The 16,216-nt window shown below is 45.8% G+C and overlaps 3 protein-coding genes across 5 annotated transcripts; all 3 read right to left on the reverse strand.

Annotated features, from left to right (window-relative positions):
- Nucleotide 1: 1 nt before the first annotated feature.
- Nucleotides 2–9,792, reverse strand: LOC144082140 (palmitoyltransferase ZDHHC5-B-like). 3 transcript variants are annotated; one of them, XM_077609030.1, is made up of 13 exons: nt 9,649–9,792; nt 7,640–7,810; nt 6,843–7,512; nt 6,234–6,355; nt 6,009–6,166; nt 5,750–5,922; nt 5,575–5,677; nt 5,378–5,469; nt 5,054–5,186; nt 4,665–4,773; nt 4,501–4,595; nt 2,836–3,722; nt 2–1,757 (listed from the first exon to the last, which is right to left on the reverse strand). In XM_077609030.1, exons 3-13 carry the CDS (start codon nt 6,989–6,991, stop codon nt 1,652–1,654), a joined length of 2,127 nt encoding a protein of 708 aa, XP_077465156.1. In that variant the 5' UTR covers nt 6,992–7,512; nt 7,640–7,810; nt 9,649–9,792; the 3' UTR covers nt 2–1,651. The 3 variants fall into 3 exon arrangements, 2 of the variants coding, with proteins under 2 accessions (XP_077465156.1, XP_077465155.1); XR_013303157.1 differs by having other exon boundaries at nt 2,731–3,722; nt 6,843–7,810; XM_077609029.1 differs by having other exon boundaries at nt 6,843–7,810.
- Nucleotides 9,793–10,477: 685 nt separating this feature from the next.
- Nucleotides 10,478–14,123, reverse strand: clp1 (cleavage factor polyribonucleotide kinase subunit 1). The gene is made up of 6 exons (XM_077610504.1): nt 14,005–14,123; nt 13,404–13,683; nt 13,215–13,322; nt 12,944–13,063; nt 11,760–11,897; nt 10,478–11,674 (listed from the first exon to the last, which is right to left on the reverse strand). The coding sequence occupies exons 2-6, from the start codon at nt 13,674–13,676 to the stop codon at nt 10,988–10,990; spliced, it is 1,326 nt and encodes a 441-aa protein (XP_077466630.1). The 5' UTR covers nt 13,677–13,683; nt 14,005–14,123; the 3' UTR covers nt 10,478–10,987.
- A 440-nt stretch (nt 14,124–14,563) lies between these two features.
- On the reverse strand, nt 14,564–16,173 carry selenoh (selenoprotein H). Its single transcript, XM_077609806.1, has 5 exons — nt 16,020–16,173; nt 15,693–15,807; nt 15,309–15,451; nt 15,129–15,246; nt 14,564–14,819 (listed from the first exon to the last, which is right to left on the reverse strand). Exons 1-4 carry the CDS (start codon nt 16,033–16,035, stop codon nt 15,137–15,139), a joined length of 384 nt encoding a protein of 127 aa, XP_077465932.1. The 5' UTR covers nt 16,036–16,173; the 3' UTR covers nt 14,564–14,819; nt 15,129–15,136.
- Nucleotides 16,174–16,216: the final 43 nt, after the last annotated feature.

Consider the following 16,216-nt stretch of genomic DNA (forward strand, 5'->3'; position numbering starts at 1 on the left):
CCTTTTTTTTTTAATCCCTTTGACCTTATTTTTATTCTGAGAAGACGTCTTCCAAAAATTCATGATAAGGCCATTTTTGAAAAGTCTTAAATGTGTTACAGATATGGGTGAAGCTCGTTCCAATTCCACGTGAGCCAAATTTCATTTCACCGTCGAGTTCCGTCCACGTACTCACACGGATTGGACGTCGTCCGAGGAAAGCAAAACGCCTTTTTCCATCTCTTCGTCCGCCGCTCGTGCCGTTGTCGATGATTTTCGCTTTCGGGGACAGAAAAGTCTCAAAAAAAAGCATCGGCATGAACGACAAGTGTGCAAGGTGGCAGAAAACAAAATGTCATCAAATGGAAAGCTTTCCTCAAGGCATGCTGAATCCATTTTTTTGTTTAAAAACGTGGCTGTGGGATTTCAAAAGTCACTTGTCCAGACAACATTTGAGCGTCATCAAAAAAGCAGAATTGTATAATATCAGCAAGGTGGAGGAACAACAGAAAAAAAGCCAAAAAAAAAAGTTCTTTAAAAGGAAGAAAAATAAAGTTTCCGCAAACGTACCCAAGCTTTGAAAACAAACAACGGGTTGGGCATGTGTTACAAAAGTTCCTTTGTTTTTTTTGGTCAGGTTAAAATAAATATAATCTCATTCCGCGCTTTTCTTAATCCACGGGCCCTGATTTCATCCCACGCAGGGCTCTAAAAAATAGTGGTATGTAATGGCAGATTATGAGTAGCGATGGTGAGTTGCAAAATAGAATAAGAAATAATGAACTTTTAATGAGCTCCCTTTGCTTTTGTTAGGTTTTTTTTCCTTCTTTAATAGTACCATCACCACACACAAGCTGTCATTCCACATGATTGTTCAAATCTAAAAAGGCCCAATCGTAACGGGCTGGAAATCCAAAACGTTTCGACGAGACGGACGATGATTTTAAAGCTAGGAATCGAATTTTTGCATAACGCCTCCAGCACATAAAAATGACATTTACATTCAAGCAAAACGCATTCCACTCCAAATGTTTGTGTGTCTTACAACAAAGCTCAATCATTTTTTTGGTTGCCGCGACAATTTCATGGAGCGTTCGCTGGTGGCTGATGCAGCCGTCAATTGGAAACTGGCAACACATTTATCATTGAAAAATAAAGAATTATACACGTGATACATTTGCCACCCTCATTGATAAGTCATCTTAAACACCTGACAACAGGACCCAATAATAATCTGTAAGATCCTATACATTGTTTTTTTTATAAAATATTTAAAAACGAGGCCTTATAAAACTAAATTGATACTGTGTTTTTTTTATAGGTTGGATTTCCTTGATGCTTTTCACTCGACAGCACGTGTGGTCCAGGAATCAATCAAAGTCGTCCTTCCTCCTGATTGGTCGACACGAGTTTGTTTTAAAGTCGCCTTTTAATTGGCCGGGCCACCCTCAAGTGTCCCAAATACTGCACACGACTAACGTACTGACGTCCTTTAAAGGAACGGCCTCCAAATGATCTGTGCGTCACAAAAGGAGTAATGTGGCGTCTAAGTCGAGATGGACGAGGCAGGTCGGCAGGCGCCTTCGGCTCTGCGGCGGCCAATAAAATCCAAAGGAGAGAATTAAAAGTTACCCAGTGACTTTCCTTTCTTTCCTCTTCCTCATCCGGTCACTCAAACGGAAATCTCGTACGTGGTCCCCCCGACGCCGGTCACCTTCTTGACTCCGCCCCCTGGTTTAGATGCGCTGTGGTTGGCCAAAATTGTGCGAGAGCTCGATCTGATAAGAGAGCAATCGGAAGAAGAGAGACGATCGTGACGTCGGCCGTGAAATGACTCGAAGGCTGCGTTCGGAATCTTTCGGTTATTCCCTATTCACTCTTCAGGAATAGCCAACAAAATAGTTCATATTGTTTCAAGATGAGTCAATTAGAAAAATATTTATAAAACAAATTCTATGAACTGTTAAGTGATCGCCTTCTCTGCTAGTTTTTGCTTCCTGCGCTTGTCGAGGGCCGATTGATTGTCTCGGTTTATAGTCCGGATGATACGGTCGTCATAAAACTTTTTGGAGGATACTCTGTGCATACCTGTCAACCTCTGCCGATAACTGCCCTTATAAATGATTATGATTCCCCTTACAAACCCCCCAAAAACCTTACAAACACTGTACTCGTACGGTGTTTGTAAGGTTTTGGGGGGGTTTGTAAGGGGAATCATAATCATTTATAAGGGCAGTTATCGGCAGAGGTTGACAGGTATGTCTGTGTGTAAAAAGAAATTCAAGCGCCAAAATACTTTTGGTTTTCCTAAACGAGAGCAATGGATTTGCAGTGTTTCTAACTTTAAAAGTACATTTTGCCTTCTTGTTAAACTTTTCAAAGTAGGCACAATTTTCCTCTAATATGCAAAATGTTGCAAGTGAATCATAAAGCGACCTTCTTCCGATATTGAAGCGCAGAGCTTGCAAAAAGGAACGATGCTCACCTGGGCCTAATTATTGTAACGATGGCCAGACCGGGGGAGGGGTACCAAAAAAAAAAAAAAAAAAGAACACACTTGGAGAAGCTCTCGGAGTGGATAGGGAGGGAGGGAGCGATTCCGAACACAGGTCGAGCTTTGTCTCCTCATTCGCTAGGACACGAGGACAAACTAAAAAGGCCTAGCGGACGGAAAACGGGCGGGCGCATGCCGGCATGCTTCTGCACACTAATTTTCGCCGTGGAAACGAGTGGAGCAAAAGGAAGACTCACAACGATCAGGGAGGAAGAGGGTGGCTGACACCAGTTAGGGAGGAAGAATAGGAAGGAAGATTAGGAAGAAAAGGCAAAGCGCCACCACGACGGACGGTTACTCACTGTGGCGCCGGGTGCCCTCCTCCGGCTCCTCCCCCTCGCTTGTGCTGGGGTCCCGCCTCTCCGGCGGAAGACTGGGACTTGGCCAGGGAGAGGCCGCGGGGCGGAGGGGCCACCGGAGGGGGCTCGCTCGGGGAGGACGACGACGGGGCGTTACGGGGCGCCCTGTAGGAGTCGTGGTTTTGCTGTAGCGGGTGCGGCGCGACGGGGGGGCCGGAGGGAGGGGGCGGACTGACGGCGCGCAGGTAAGCCCTTTGCGGGGAGGAGAAAGTGGCGGCGCCCTGGAGCAGATGCCCCTCCCTCTGCTGGCTGAGCTGAGCCGAGAGGAAGGGGGACGTGTAGCCCCGCAGCGGCGACGCGCCCGGGGGGTGGCCTCTCGCCGCCGCCGTCGTCGTCATCGGGGGGAAGGGTCCGCGGGGCTTCTGCGGCGACAGCTCGTGGGCGGCCGACTCGAACTCGGGGCTGTCGGACGGCGTGAGCAGGCTGTCGTAGGACAGGCTGCCGTTCCGCGGCGTCTGGTTAGCCAGGCTCTTGTAGCTGGTGTCCGTGGTGCCTTCCGACTGGAGGGTGGCCAGAGGATTGTGCCCCCCGTGCCCCCCATGCGGCGCGTACCCCGAGCGCAGGCTGGACGAGTGGGAGCCCCCGCCGGACAGGACCAGGGACGATGGGTACGACGTGTGGGAGCGCCCGGTCAGGGAGTAGCCCGAGATTCCGCCCGCCGTTCGCCCGGGACCCTCGGCCCTCTCCCCCGCCCCCCTGAACGCGCCCGCGCCTCCCCCCGCCGCCAGCGCGGCCCCGTCCAGGCTGCTCGGTTCCGAACGGTAACTGGGACGGCGGCTGGAGTGGAGGATAGAGGGAGACGGAGAGTCGAGGCTCTCCCCGCGGATCACCTGAAGGGGTGGGGGGGCAGAAAGGAGGAGGAGCAAAGACAGACAGGAGAGGGGGGGGGGGGCAGCGTGAGGAGCAGATGAAGAAAAAGACCCAGAGCCCCGATCCCAAGGTTACCAAGGGAAGAAAAAAAATGGCCGAGGCGGCACAGAAACACAGTTGGTCCCACAGATTGCAACAGGAATAAAAAAAAAAAAAGAGTGGTCGGTCGGTGGTGGACAAACGGGGGAGGGGCGGATGCTTGATCTGTGCTCTAATCCGTCATCACACTACTGCGTTCGGAAACATTGACCGCTTTGAACAGGCAACGCGTGGCGTTCAATGTCAAAGACAGACATGGAAATACTACACGCTATGTCCACGACACATTGCAGTCAATGCACTTGAGGGGAAGGCGGGGGTGGGGGGACGTGGTGGTGGTGGGATTGGGGGGTGATATATCCACTCCAAAACACAAATTGGAAAAGGGGAACACATGACACTTGCTCAGGACTTACTGATCAACCGATGGCCACTGAACGATCAATTTTGAGTCAAAACAAAACAAACAAACAAAAGAGGGTCCTGGCGTTAACCACAATTCACATCAGAAAGGAGGGACTCATCGTATTGGGGAAAACGTCCAAAATAGAAAGTGCAGGGGGGTGCTAGGTTTTTGCCGATGAAAAAATACGCAAGTTTGGATTGAACTAGTTGGCGTTAAATCGCAAGCTGCAGTATTTCCGACTATTTTTTGAAGTGAACTAAAACTTAGAGGATTAACATGCAACAAATGAGTACCTTGCCATGCGTGTGGTTCCTCGCCGGGCTGTTGAAGGCAGGTCGATACTTGCACATGGATGGCGTGGGCACGCCTTCTGTCAACAAGCTGCTTTCTAATAGACAAGACGTGAGAGCGTCAGAAAAAGGAAAGCCACTCCACTCGGATTTGACGCAGGTCTTACCCTCCGTTTCACCACGAGAAAGCCCGGGGTAACGAAGTTCCGGCTTCGGGGGTGGTGGGGCCTCCGTGTCTGCTGATTGGCTCTCCATTTGATCCAAACTGCTCTTTGACTAAAAAAAAGACAATTGGTCGGTACTCATCAAAATTCAAATTTGATTCATTCTGTTGTTATTCACTTTATGACATATTAGGAAATCTATCTATCTGAGTAGTAGTATTGTTGTTTCATGTTTAGTTTGACCGTAAACTTCCACTAAATGTCAGGATAAATGAAGAGCTGGAGGCAGGAAGCATGAGCCAAACTGTTGCCGTGTATCCTCAGGTGAAGTATCAGTATTCATATACTTTTTTTGTATTTTTTTAAATGGCGCATTTGTTTACTACTCTTACTCTGGTACTGTGCCGATCGTTCTGGATGCCATTGTCCAGGATCTTGGCTTCTAGCTGGGCCTCGGTAAGAGGCGGTCTGAGGAAGGGAGGCTGGATTTCTACCGTCTGAGGCTTCCGGGTCCGACCCGTATATCTAAAACAAAGAACAGACCATCATGCCTTGCGTCATCCCCCAAAAAAAACAATGTCATTCATTATTGACGCCATTTAACCTCGTTACAAAATAAAAAAGGAGGTTGAAAAAAGGAAGAGGGGAGTAGTGTACATATATGGAACACATGAGTCAAAGGCCTTTTAAAAGAGAATGTATCATGGAGGACTGACCTGGGAGCCAGTGAGCTGCAGAGCACGTGTGAAATATTCCTCACGCAGCCGTTGGTGAAGGGGTTAACGCCTCCGCGGAACTTTCCGGTCACCTGAAGCGTTCCGGAAAAGGGATGAGGGAAAAAAATGCATAGGAATTATTCAAATATTCAGTGCACGGCTTCAAATAGAAACAAAACATCGCGACGTGCGTTTACCTGCTCGTTTGTGGTGCGACCTCGAGCCACCAGCACCATATGGAAGCCGGTCAGGCCAGCCACTGGAACGAAAAACAGACCGGCGACGCACATCACCGCCATACTGGTAGGACGCGGGCTAAGGAAAGACGACAAAAGGCGAACGAGAGCCGTCGATCTCGTTTGCGAAGGATACGTGACGGCGGCGTGCGGCGTGTCCAGTTCCTGGCGGTGGTGAAGCACGTAAAGGAGGCCGAAGCTAAAAACGTCCACGATGTGGGTGGTGAGCGAGACCAGGAAGAGAAAGAAGTAGCGGTAGTTCCGGCGACCGATGCAGTTGTTCACCCAGGGACAGTGGTGGTCAAAGTCCTGGAACACCACAACATTTCATCATAGTAGGAGTAGGATTCATCCACAAGTTAGCATACAAAAATAAAGGCCAATGGCGCACATACCTCCACGCAGTTGTCGCAGACTGAGCAATGCGAGCAGCGGGGGGGTCGGTAGAAACGACAGGTGGAGCACCATTTCATGCGCACCTGGATGCCTTTGATTTCCACCGTTTTGTAGAGCGGCGCGCGGAAATCGTCCTCTTTGTCCTCGTCCTCCTCGGCTGCGAGCACAAGACAAGACGTCAAAAAAAAATACGTACGGGGACATCCCGGCCGGCGGGTTTCTACCTCGAGGGAAGACTCCGGGATCCATGAATGTGGCCATGCAGAAGTTGGCCAGTGTGAAGAGGAAGATGACGGCGATATAAATAGGAATGACGGGGGAGAAATACTCGTACAGCCATGGACAGCTACGAAAAAGAGCGAGAAAAATACACGGTTACTTTGCTTTGTTGAAAAATACACGGTCACTTTGCTTTGTTTTTTTAGCATGGTTGGGACCGTGTGCGGTCATTTGGTCGCCCGGACCCAAACAACGGGCGACCAAAAGACCGGCGACAAAACAAGGTAAAACAACACGGTCTACGCATCAATAAAAGCCAACAATGGCCATGAGCAGTTTCACTGAGCCGACGTGTGAGTGTAGAAGAGTTTGTATTTACATGCGTTGTCCCTTTAAGAAGCTATGTCCGTCAGGGTCTTAACAAGTTTTCCAACAAAAAACAATAAAAGTCCGGGAAATTTGGAGCTTTTCTTTAGCCTAATAATTAATAGGGCATTAAGTATGACTAGATAATAATTTGCAGTTTGTATTTAGGGAATTTGAGCAACGATTTAAATGGTAATTATCAATAACCTTCCGGGCGACCAAACGACCGAGTACCGGTTGGGACTTACGTGAAGCAGAAGAAGAGGGTGGTGGATCCGACGAGGAAGGTGGTCGCCGCGGACACCGGGACGTATCGGCTGGGTCGGAAAGGGCGGGGAGGAGCAGAAACCTGGCCACCCACTCCTCCCCCGACTCCCCCACCGATGAAGCCCGGCATCAGAGACGGAGCAAAGACGGGAAGAACGGCGGAGAGGTAGCTGAGGACCGTCGACCCAAAAACGCCGTTTGACCACTTACGATGACCCCAGTGTTTGTTTGGGAAAGGCCATGGGACGACAATAATCAATGGTCGCAATACTTTGATAAATATTCTTTAAAATCATATAGCAATACGCGGTTCTACTTGCATGTTTCTGTTGGTGCAAATCTCAAACTTTCTATGCCGAACTGCGGCATTTAAGCATCATAAAAGCAATGTGATAGAAAAATACGTATATAGGAAATGCATAACTATTTGGTATGGCTTCAATGGTACCGCGTTTGGCGCATTATGGTGAAGTGAGACTTTTTCGGGCTGGCCGAGGGCTACGGGGCGGGACGCCTCCACGCTCTTCAACCGTCAGTTCGAGTCCACGTTGGCCTTCTCCAATAATCAACTGAAACGGTGTCTTTGGGACTCCAACCTTATGAAAGGACGTCCGAGTCCATGCCGAATGAGCCCCAATTTCGGTCTGTATGCTAATGTAGCGACGGGAGGAGGGGGCGGGGATAAAAAGGAAGAAATCAACTCATTCCAAAAAGAACCGTGCAGGTCACTGCGCTGTGGCGGTGCTTGTCCAGGCCGGGATGGAGAAATCTTTCCCACCTCCACATTCTCTGCAGATAGACCTCTTCTTCCATTGCGCAGCTTTGAAACGGGGCCATCTGCAACATGCCGCTTACATAGTCTGAACTTCGGTAGTCCTTATTTTAGTTTTTTGGGGGTCCCAGTTGATGTTATTCCTCCACGGCTTGTGATGGCTGACAGTAGAAGCCTCTATTAGGGGAAAATCAGAGGGAACATAAAGGCTGGGTTATATTTACTCTTATCGTTCCAAAAAAGGTGCTCTTTTTAAACAAAATAGACATTTAAATCCGAAATCGGAATTTAAAAGACATTTGGATACAGATACAATTATGCCTCACAGCTGAATGGAAGCATCGATTTAAATAAATCTTTGCTACTATTTACGTTTTGAAATTATCACCGTGACAACATGCTCAGAAGATCATAATGTCCCGTAACCAGTGAGCTATTTCAGGATCAGGCTGGAGGGCTATTCATGTGGTCCACGAGAGGTTCCCTGGTAACACCTAAAATTGTATAAAATGTCTGTGTATAGACCAATAGGTACTTAGGATCTATTTACATGTTGTGTGAAACTCTTCATTGCTTTGATTACAATTATAAGCCATCCAATTTACTAATAGCCATAACTATGTTCCAAAGGCACGCCATGTCATCAAATCTATGTGAAGAATTTGGATAAATCCGAGCCTTAAAACTTCTCACACCGAGTCGAAACCCAATCCACAATATAAACGGTAAGAATGTGGCTTCACTACATATCAATTCAATCAAAGTCACTCAACAGAAAGAGAACTTCGACAGAGAGAATTTCACAGGAAGATTGACTAACTTTTGAAAAGGCGTATCTGAGTCAGTATTAGTTTCGACATCATCAGCCTGAAGGCTTAATAGAACGTTAGAGTTGGTGGAAAAAATAATAACAACATTGAACACACTCTTGACACTGTCAGTATGGCGAATGGGGTCACACCCATTTTCCATTCTGTCATGAATAACTACATTTCACAACTTTTGTGTACATATTTTCAAGGGGGAAAACGGAGCACTTTAATCCGCGTTCCGAAGACATTCAGTGTAACAATTTTGCCCCAAAAAAACTTGAGCTCTTCAACGTCATTGTGCACGCAAGCGAGTTGTCGTCAAGCAGCCCACGACTGTCGCAAATTGATGCAAAAGCTAACTTGAACTTGAGAGCCATTTGGGTGCACAATACAACATTCAGATAGTTTCCCTAGAAAATGCTAGACGTGACGTGACTTCCTGCGATTCCACCCATGATTGGATAAGGGTTATGGCAACGGAAAATTGACCATGATCACTAGTCGGTGCGGTATGAAAGCCAGTGCAAACAGATCTGGAGAAAGCAGCGTAATCTGATCGTTTGGTCACGCCCCTCTCCCAAACAACCGAGTTGGGACAAACAGGAGTTATCCTACTGACACTGTCTGTTGTTAATCATCTCATCTCCCCCGCACCAAATCCCCCCTCCAACCCCTGCACTATAAAGGATGTTAATCCTAAAATCTCCGCCCGTCGCCCGTCATGTTACCGCAACAATTCACTGCTGAAGATAACGGGCACGCCAATAAGTGACCGATCGAACCCAACTCGTTGTTAGTTTATCCCCGCCTGAGGTTTTAAGTCTGATACCAACACGGGCGAGTATTTGATAGATCATAGCGCCATGTTTCAATGATCTTTGCGAAGAGAGAACTGGCGTTGACCAGGCCAGGGCAGTGTTCCACAGCAACATTAAGCAGCACAATTGAACGTATGAAATTCATAAAAGAGTCGACGATGGCGAATGTGAGCCCAAATGAGCGAAACGGCAGCTTTAACACGCAGCGATCCGCACTTCAGAATTTGCCTCGAAAGTTTTTGCCACAGCCAAGGCTAACGGGGTTAGCCGACGAGCAATGGAACCTTCAGACTCTTGGCTACGCCTCTTGGGCCGCTCCACTTTTTTAAATAAAAATCCTCAATAGCAGTCATCACAAAGAATGGTCAGAGAAAGCAACGCGTACCTAAAAAGGCAGATCGTGACAGGTGTTTCTTCTGGCGAGGAGTAGTTTTTTTGTCCAGCCACGTTAGCCGATAGCAGTCAGCATAGCTCGCCTAGGCCGACGTCGGAATCCCGGAAAAGGAGCATTGGATGGTCGTCCTCCAGGTGGGGTGAGTAGCCAATCAGAGACGAGGGGCGTGGTCTAACAAGGAATCAGGATGACGTTCGACATTTTCTACATTCTACGTACTATGTACTTTAAAATTTTACTTAAAACACTTCTTTTAAAAAAAATAAAAGATGTGCAAGGCTAAAATATAACTTCATAAGGAATAGCAACAACAACAAAAGCATAATGATATTGCTAATAAACGGTTTCTGATGAAAATAATTCCCCCTATTCAGTTTATTTATTCGGTTGTCATTTGTTTTTGTTTGTGGTCAAGATAACCAAAAATGAATAAAATATATACCAAATACATACATATTTTAGGAAAGTGAGAAAGTTGCTGCCTCATTCCAAAGCTGTGTACTTTCCCCACATTCATATCCAGGTAAACATCAATTGTAAACACTTTATTTTTTTTAATTATTAGTCATTTTTAATAATACACTCTAATGAAGCTCATTAAGGATATATGAGAAAATAGTAGAGGAAACTATTAATGTTAGTTCTGAAGTTGTGTACTCAGCTTCATCCCACATTAGTAAAACATGGCGCTAAATTGTGAATCTGCACGTCAATACTTGTGCCATGACTGACTGGAAACCAGTCAAGCGCGTTCCTCTCCTCGCGTGAAGTCGTTTGCTCAGCTTTACTCGCAACTGGGTTGATGGGTATCAATCAGTAATGTAAAAACTGCAAAGAATTTATTTGAGAAAATAGGAATGAATGGGCATTCAGAAGAATACATGTTATAGCACAGAGGTGGTCAAACTATTCCAAAAAGGGCCACAGTGGGTGCAGGTTTTCAATCCAACTCATAAAGAGGACATTTTTTCACTTAATTGGTGTCCTACAAGTGCAATCAGTGGATTGCAGTCAGGCACTGCTCGTTTCAGCCCAACCCCCGTTGGTTCAACCCCCGTTGGTTCAACTGTCCGAGTTAGATCACTTGGAACAAAAAGCGGCACCCACAGTAGCCTTCGAGGACCGCTAAGCCCCAGCCCTTTTATAGCATGAAACACAAATTCAGTTTCAGAAAATGGCTTTCCAAAAGAGATAAGGGGAAAAAAACTTGAAAAACCTGATGCGTAAAAATAGGATTCCTCAAAAGTGACAACCTGCTTCTTAAAAAAAAGGAAACAAAGTGACAAGTCATTTAACCCATGTGTTGTCATTTTTACGAGATAGTCCCACCTCACTTGGTGTCCATGAAACGTATGTCCATGATGAGAAGAGTGTGTCTGGGCAGGGGTCTCGGTGACGGGGACAAGACTTTCATCACCTGCAATTGCGTGTCCACGTGGGTCACCACGATAAAGCCGCACACCGGAGTCTCCACGATTCCCTTTCTCGTGCCCTCCTCCCCGTCCTCGGCGCTGCTGACGCTCAGCACGTGATAGGTGAGGTCTCTTCCGGGGGTCACGGGAACCATCTTGAGTTGGGTGTCGTCTTGGGACATCCCCAGCGGCAGGCAGGAGTCCGGGATGGAGGGCGCCCCGATCTTATAGATGCGCACGTCCGAGAAACGCACCTCGAACGAGAAAGGGTAGAAGGAGACTCCCCGGAAGCCGTAAAAGTATTCCCGGATCTTCTCGTCCCGGACCTCGCGTCGGCACTCCTTGGAGCGCTCCACCACTCCCCCCGACTTGGGCAGGAGAACCACGCGGACGAAGTGAGGGAGATCTCGTTTGAGTTCGTTGTACAGCCTCTCGTGGTCCAGCACGAGGACCACGTCCACCTCGAAGGCGGAGGCGCAGTGGACCAGAGCTTGATAACCCGAGCCCTTGACCCAGCCGCACGTGTTGATGATGCACCCCCCGACGCTGGCCTTCCTGTTCACCTCGCAGCGCTGGGAAAATACCTCGGCCAGGCAAGAGGTCAGCTTGAGGGATATCAAAAAGATGAGTGTGAATACCTTGGAAGTTCGGCTTTCATTTTAATACCACCGCATTTGCTAACGGCCTTACCTTGTTATAAAGTTTGATGTTGGTCCCTGGAGATGTAGAGCCAAAGTGGTAGACGAGAGGAGCCTGCACGGAGAAGCCCTCCTCCACATCGGCAGGACGCTCAATGCACAGTGCTGACACTGTTCCCGGTACCGATACCTAAAAAAGGAAAAAATATTCATTAAATATGAGCAGTAGATAAAATAGGTCTAATCGGAGAATATTGCCATTTTTTTCATTTACACTTTTGAATAGTCTCTCAGAGCTGAGATGAACCACCATTTTACCATTACCGCAGATCTTTGGATTGGATTGGATTGGATAACTTTATTTATCCCAAATTCGGGAAATTTCATTGTGACAGTAGCAAGAAAATGCATAGTTATAAGTTAGACAGTACAGTCAAAGGCCGCTACATTTTAATATTTCTTAATACGTACATTCCTTTTTACTTTACTTTGTACTTTATACTTCTTACTTTAATGTTTTTACAACTTTCCTTGTTCTGCTTCTTTCGGCTACTTCTTTTTTGGAAGCAGCAACACCTCGGTGCCGCCGGAGTTTCGGAGCTGGACATCAGTGCCGGGATAAGAGGGACTTTGATTTTATCCTCAATACATTACATATTTATTCATGCTACTTTTAGGCCAGGGGGTGTCAAACCGGTCCTCAAAGGGCCGCAGTGGGTGCAGGTTTTCATTCCAACTCAACAAGAGGATTCCTTTTGCAAGTGTAATCAGTTAATTAAAGTCAGGTGCTACTTATTTTAGAAGACACCTGATTGGTTAAAATGTCGGCACTGGCTCGGTTGGCACAAAGGCCAGGACCCACTGCGGCCCTCGACGGAACCGGTTTGACACGTGTTTTAGGCTTTAGTGTAAATGGATAAACTTATTTATGTGCTTGCATGACAGTAAAGAACGTAAAAAGCCTAACAAATGAAGGCAACTTGCCTCCAGCAAACTCTTATGCTTATTTCCGTGTTAGATACACCCAAGTCGTGCCACCCTCAAAAAGTGAGTCATCTGCCTCATCATACTGCAGTTCACTTAATTCGACACTTGGGGGGGAAAAACCTTAAAACTTTATCCAAACATCGCATTGTTGAGTTAAAGCACATCTGGCGGCAACAGTTTGAGACCCATTTTAATATACGAATATCAAGTTTGAAAAATGGCAGTAATCTGTATGCCTTTCCAGCTCACCCCACTTTGGCCAACGTCCAGTTCCACCAGCGTGGGCCTCCTGCCCACTCGCACGGCGTAGCTGAGTAACAGCCGACACACTGTCGACTTGCCCACGTCTGTAGGACCCACCACCATCACCTAGGAAGAAAAGACAGCGTTACATAAAGCAAAATAGGCTAAACATCTGATTGAAAAAGTCATATTATATACACATACTACATCAATACGCCGCTGTATTCCATATTTTGAAATATGTCAGAGCTGTGTAAAATGAGATATTAAAAGGTACCCTTGGTCCTCGCTCATTGTCCCGCTCCGCCTGTTTTCTCATTTGTTCCAGCGCGGCGTGTGTGTTCAGGTAAAGAAGCATGGGAGTTTCTTTGGACACGTAAGCCACCTGAGGGATGGAAGTGGATGACTTAGCATGACAAAAGCCTTTAAGGGTCATGACAAGTAGAGTTTTGGAGCCCGTGCTGACCTCCGGCTTCCCGTACAGGTTGACGCTGCAGCCGTGCCAGGTGAATACTGCGATCTTGGCGCCCGGGCCAAAGTTGTACTTCTTGTTCTTGTTCAGCTCGGAGCCAAACACCTCTGCCATCCCCGTGAGGAGTTCCAATTCTACTTGCTCTGCAGACTCCCCAGCCTCCACCTCAAAGCGAAGTTCTGTCTCCTTCTCCAGGTCATATCTGGTACCGACTTTCCCAGGTTGCAAAGGATCCTCACTCGTCTTTTCTACACCTTCAGTGGCCATGGTAAAGCTAACAAAACATGGTCAGATGTTAACAACAAAATCCTATTGATCTCACACGTAAATATGCCAGTTTTACGAAATGGTACAAAATAATTTCTAATGTGCTATTATAAGATAATTCACTAGATACTAATTTTATCTCAGTGAGGAGCTATGAAAAGTGAATCTAAAGTAGTTATGAAATGAAACTTAACCGTGATAGAAGCTGACGTGACATATTGCCGACTATTTCAAGTTTAAGCTTCAAATTAAGTCAATGTATTAACTTCCAGTCATAAATGAAAGCGAAACGTATTTAGAAAAAAATCTGTATCGACGAAATAATTACCAGTTTTAGCGTCAATCACTTTCGTGGGGGTTTTGAGCATTGATATCACGTATAGATGTGTGTATGCGGAGCTAGATGCCTAATGCACACTGTAAAGCACAATGGACGGGCGTTATCATATGTCAGCCATTTTGTATAAGTGCCTGTTGGGTCTTATGGCCAGTCAATGGAGCTTTTATTGTTGATAGTCTGTATTTGTTATAACCAAACCGTTTTAAAATCTGTAAGACACTACGGAGTTCAGACTAGTCACTTTACTGAGGTTCGATGGGAAGGTTACTGTTTAAATATGGCCGTTGGTTACGAATTCAGCTTTCCACCTCTAACGCTGAAGGGGTGCTATCCATATTGTGGAAAAGCTTTGCGACGGTCGCGTGTTGGTGACGTACAAAATCGAGATTGATTCGACGCAAAAGTTTGACGTTATTGCTTACGTCAAAACTGGCAAAAAATATGGGCATCTGGGAAATGTTTCTGGGCCCCCAGGCTTTTACCGTTGTTATCTAAAGTGCCACTTAATCAGGAATCATGAAATAAAAACCAAGAAAATAAATACAAATTATTGTAAATATTTTTATTCATAAGAAATGTTAAAAAAAAACTATCCAGTGTCAAACTGTGAATACACAGAACGACAACAGGGTATAACGACTAGAAACAGAAGCTGTTGTTCTAAAATTGCCCAGTATGTGTCGCCACGTGTTCACAATGAGGGTCCGAGCTGGAAGACTGTTCATCAGAAGATAGACTGCAGGACTCCAGTTTAGTCACTCTTCGTCATTCTGCTTCCACAAGTTACACCCATGAACAATATTCTGCATAACAAAAAAACAAGATTAGTCTTTTTCAGTATTTACATGATCTCACAAACGAATTTGAGAGTTTTGTGGTCAAGCCAACAACCTGAGAAAGTGTAAATGCAAATTAATTAAGTGGAAATAAAAAGCCCAATTTTGAAAAGAAAAAAATATATCACTTTGGGTCTGTTTTCGTGGAGCTGGTCAAATTTTCTGTCAACGTCGAGCGCTTATATCTTGAATTTCTGCTTGCAAGTCAAAACAAATATTAGGCTTGCCATAAAAAAAGCACACCAGGGTGACAGGGCATCATTCAAAAGGACAAACCTCAACTTTTACTGGTCACCACCAGCAGCTTCTTTAAGAGCAGAAACTACGACATCAGGTTCAGGAAACTTGAGTCTAGCAGGTGGACCCTTCTTTATTCCGGTCCAAAGCAATATCTCTGTTGAAATTAAGGTGTAATTTAACATTCCCAATAATCATTGCAGTACTCTTTTGGCTCACCTTTGCCTCCATCTATCAGAGTGATCTCAAAGCTCTTCTTGCGGGGTTTGTCGGGGTTGAGAATCACAGTCAGCTCAGGGCGTGCAGCCAACAGGGCAGATTTCACCCCTTCAGCATTACGCCCATACACTCGTCAGCTCTTACTGCCCAAAATAACAGATTAACACGAGTATGTTACTGGTGATTAGCAAATTGCGATGGGGATGAGGATGAGGTTAAATACCGATTTAGTACTATTATTCACTCCAAGTGCAAGTATTCAAATAAATTACCCACATGCCGATACAATGTACCGACACTTGATGATACTGTGATATTTTGTAGTATAGTATACATGCCAAACCCTTGCGCTCCAGTGGTATTTATTGTGACAAATAATCTTACCAGTGTTCAATAACTACTTTGGGGCCTTCCAGTAGAGGCACCTCTTCTGCTTTCGCCTCCTTAGCTGGTTTGTCCTTCTCTTCGGCCACAATTTTGCGCTTTCGTCCACCACGGGCTAGAAATGTCGGCGTATAAAAGAAAAAATAACAGTTACTAATTCGATATTTGGAACGTTCCTTTTAATTATATGAAAACGTTGACATTGACTACATTTTTGACCAACAACGTAAACCCAAGTAACCTAGCATCTAAATACAACATTTATCATGGGATAAACTACAGTGGCATTTTGAAAACTAAAACATACTAGGTGAAGGCATGACAAACCTGCTGCAGACGCCATTGTTGTTATAAAAGTTTCGCGGGTAATGGACTGCACCAATGCACTGTTGGCTAAAGGTGATTCGGATCAAACCATTACAAAATATTTTCAAATGTTAATATTAGTGTTTGTCTTAGTTATTGTTTTAAAGTCTAATCTTGTTGTGAATTTCTATGTGTATTTGTACTATAACTAAATTAAA

This window comes from Stigmatopora argus, chromosome 9 (assembly GCF_051989625.1).
Source record: "Stigmatopora argus isolate UIUO_Sarg chromosome 9, RoL_Sarg_1.0, whole genome shotgun sequence".
Lineage (NCBI taxonomy): Eukaryota > Metazoa > Chordata > Actinopteri > Syngnathiformes > Syngnathidae > Stigmatopora > Stigmatopora argus.

Bases quoted from the DNA above. Each gene is read 5' to 3' on its own strand.
- LOC144082140 (XM_077609030.1), bottom strand. From the start codon at position 6,991: ATGCCGGGCTTCATCGGTGGGGGAGTCGGGGGAGGAGTGGGTGGCCAG. The intron at 6,167-6,233 runs GTAGAAACCCGC...TTGTGCTCGCAG, and splicing joins TCCCGGAGTCTTCCCTCGAG to CCGAGGAGGACGAGGACAAA. The intron at 1,758-2,835 runs GTGAGTAACCGT...CTCTCTTATCAG, and splicing joins GGAGGGCACCCGGCGCCACA to ATCGAGCTCTCGCACAATTT.
- clp1 (XM_077610504.1), bottom strand. From the start codon at position 13,676: ATGGCCACTGAAGGTGTAGAAAAGACGAGTGAGGATCCTTTGCAACCT. The intron at 13,064-13,214 runs GTACCTTTTAAT...TTTTCTTCCTAG, and splicing joins ACAATGAGCGAGGACCAAGG to GTGATGGTGGTGGGTCCTAC. The intron at 11,898-12,943 runs GTGAGCTGGAAA...TTCCTTTTTTAG, and splicing joins TGGACGTTGGCCAAAGTGGG to GTATCGGTACCGGGAACAGT.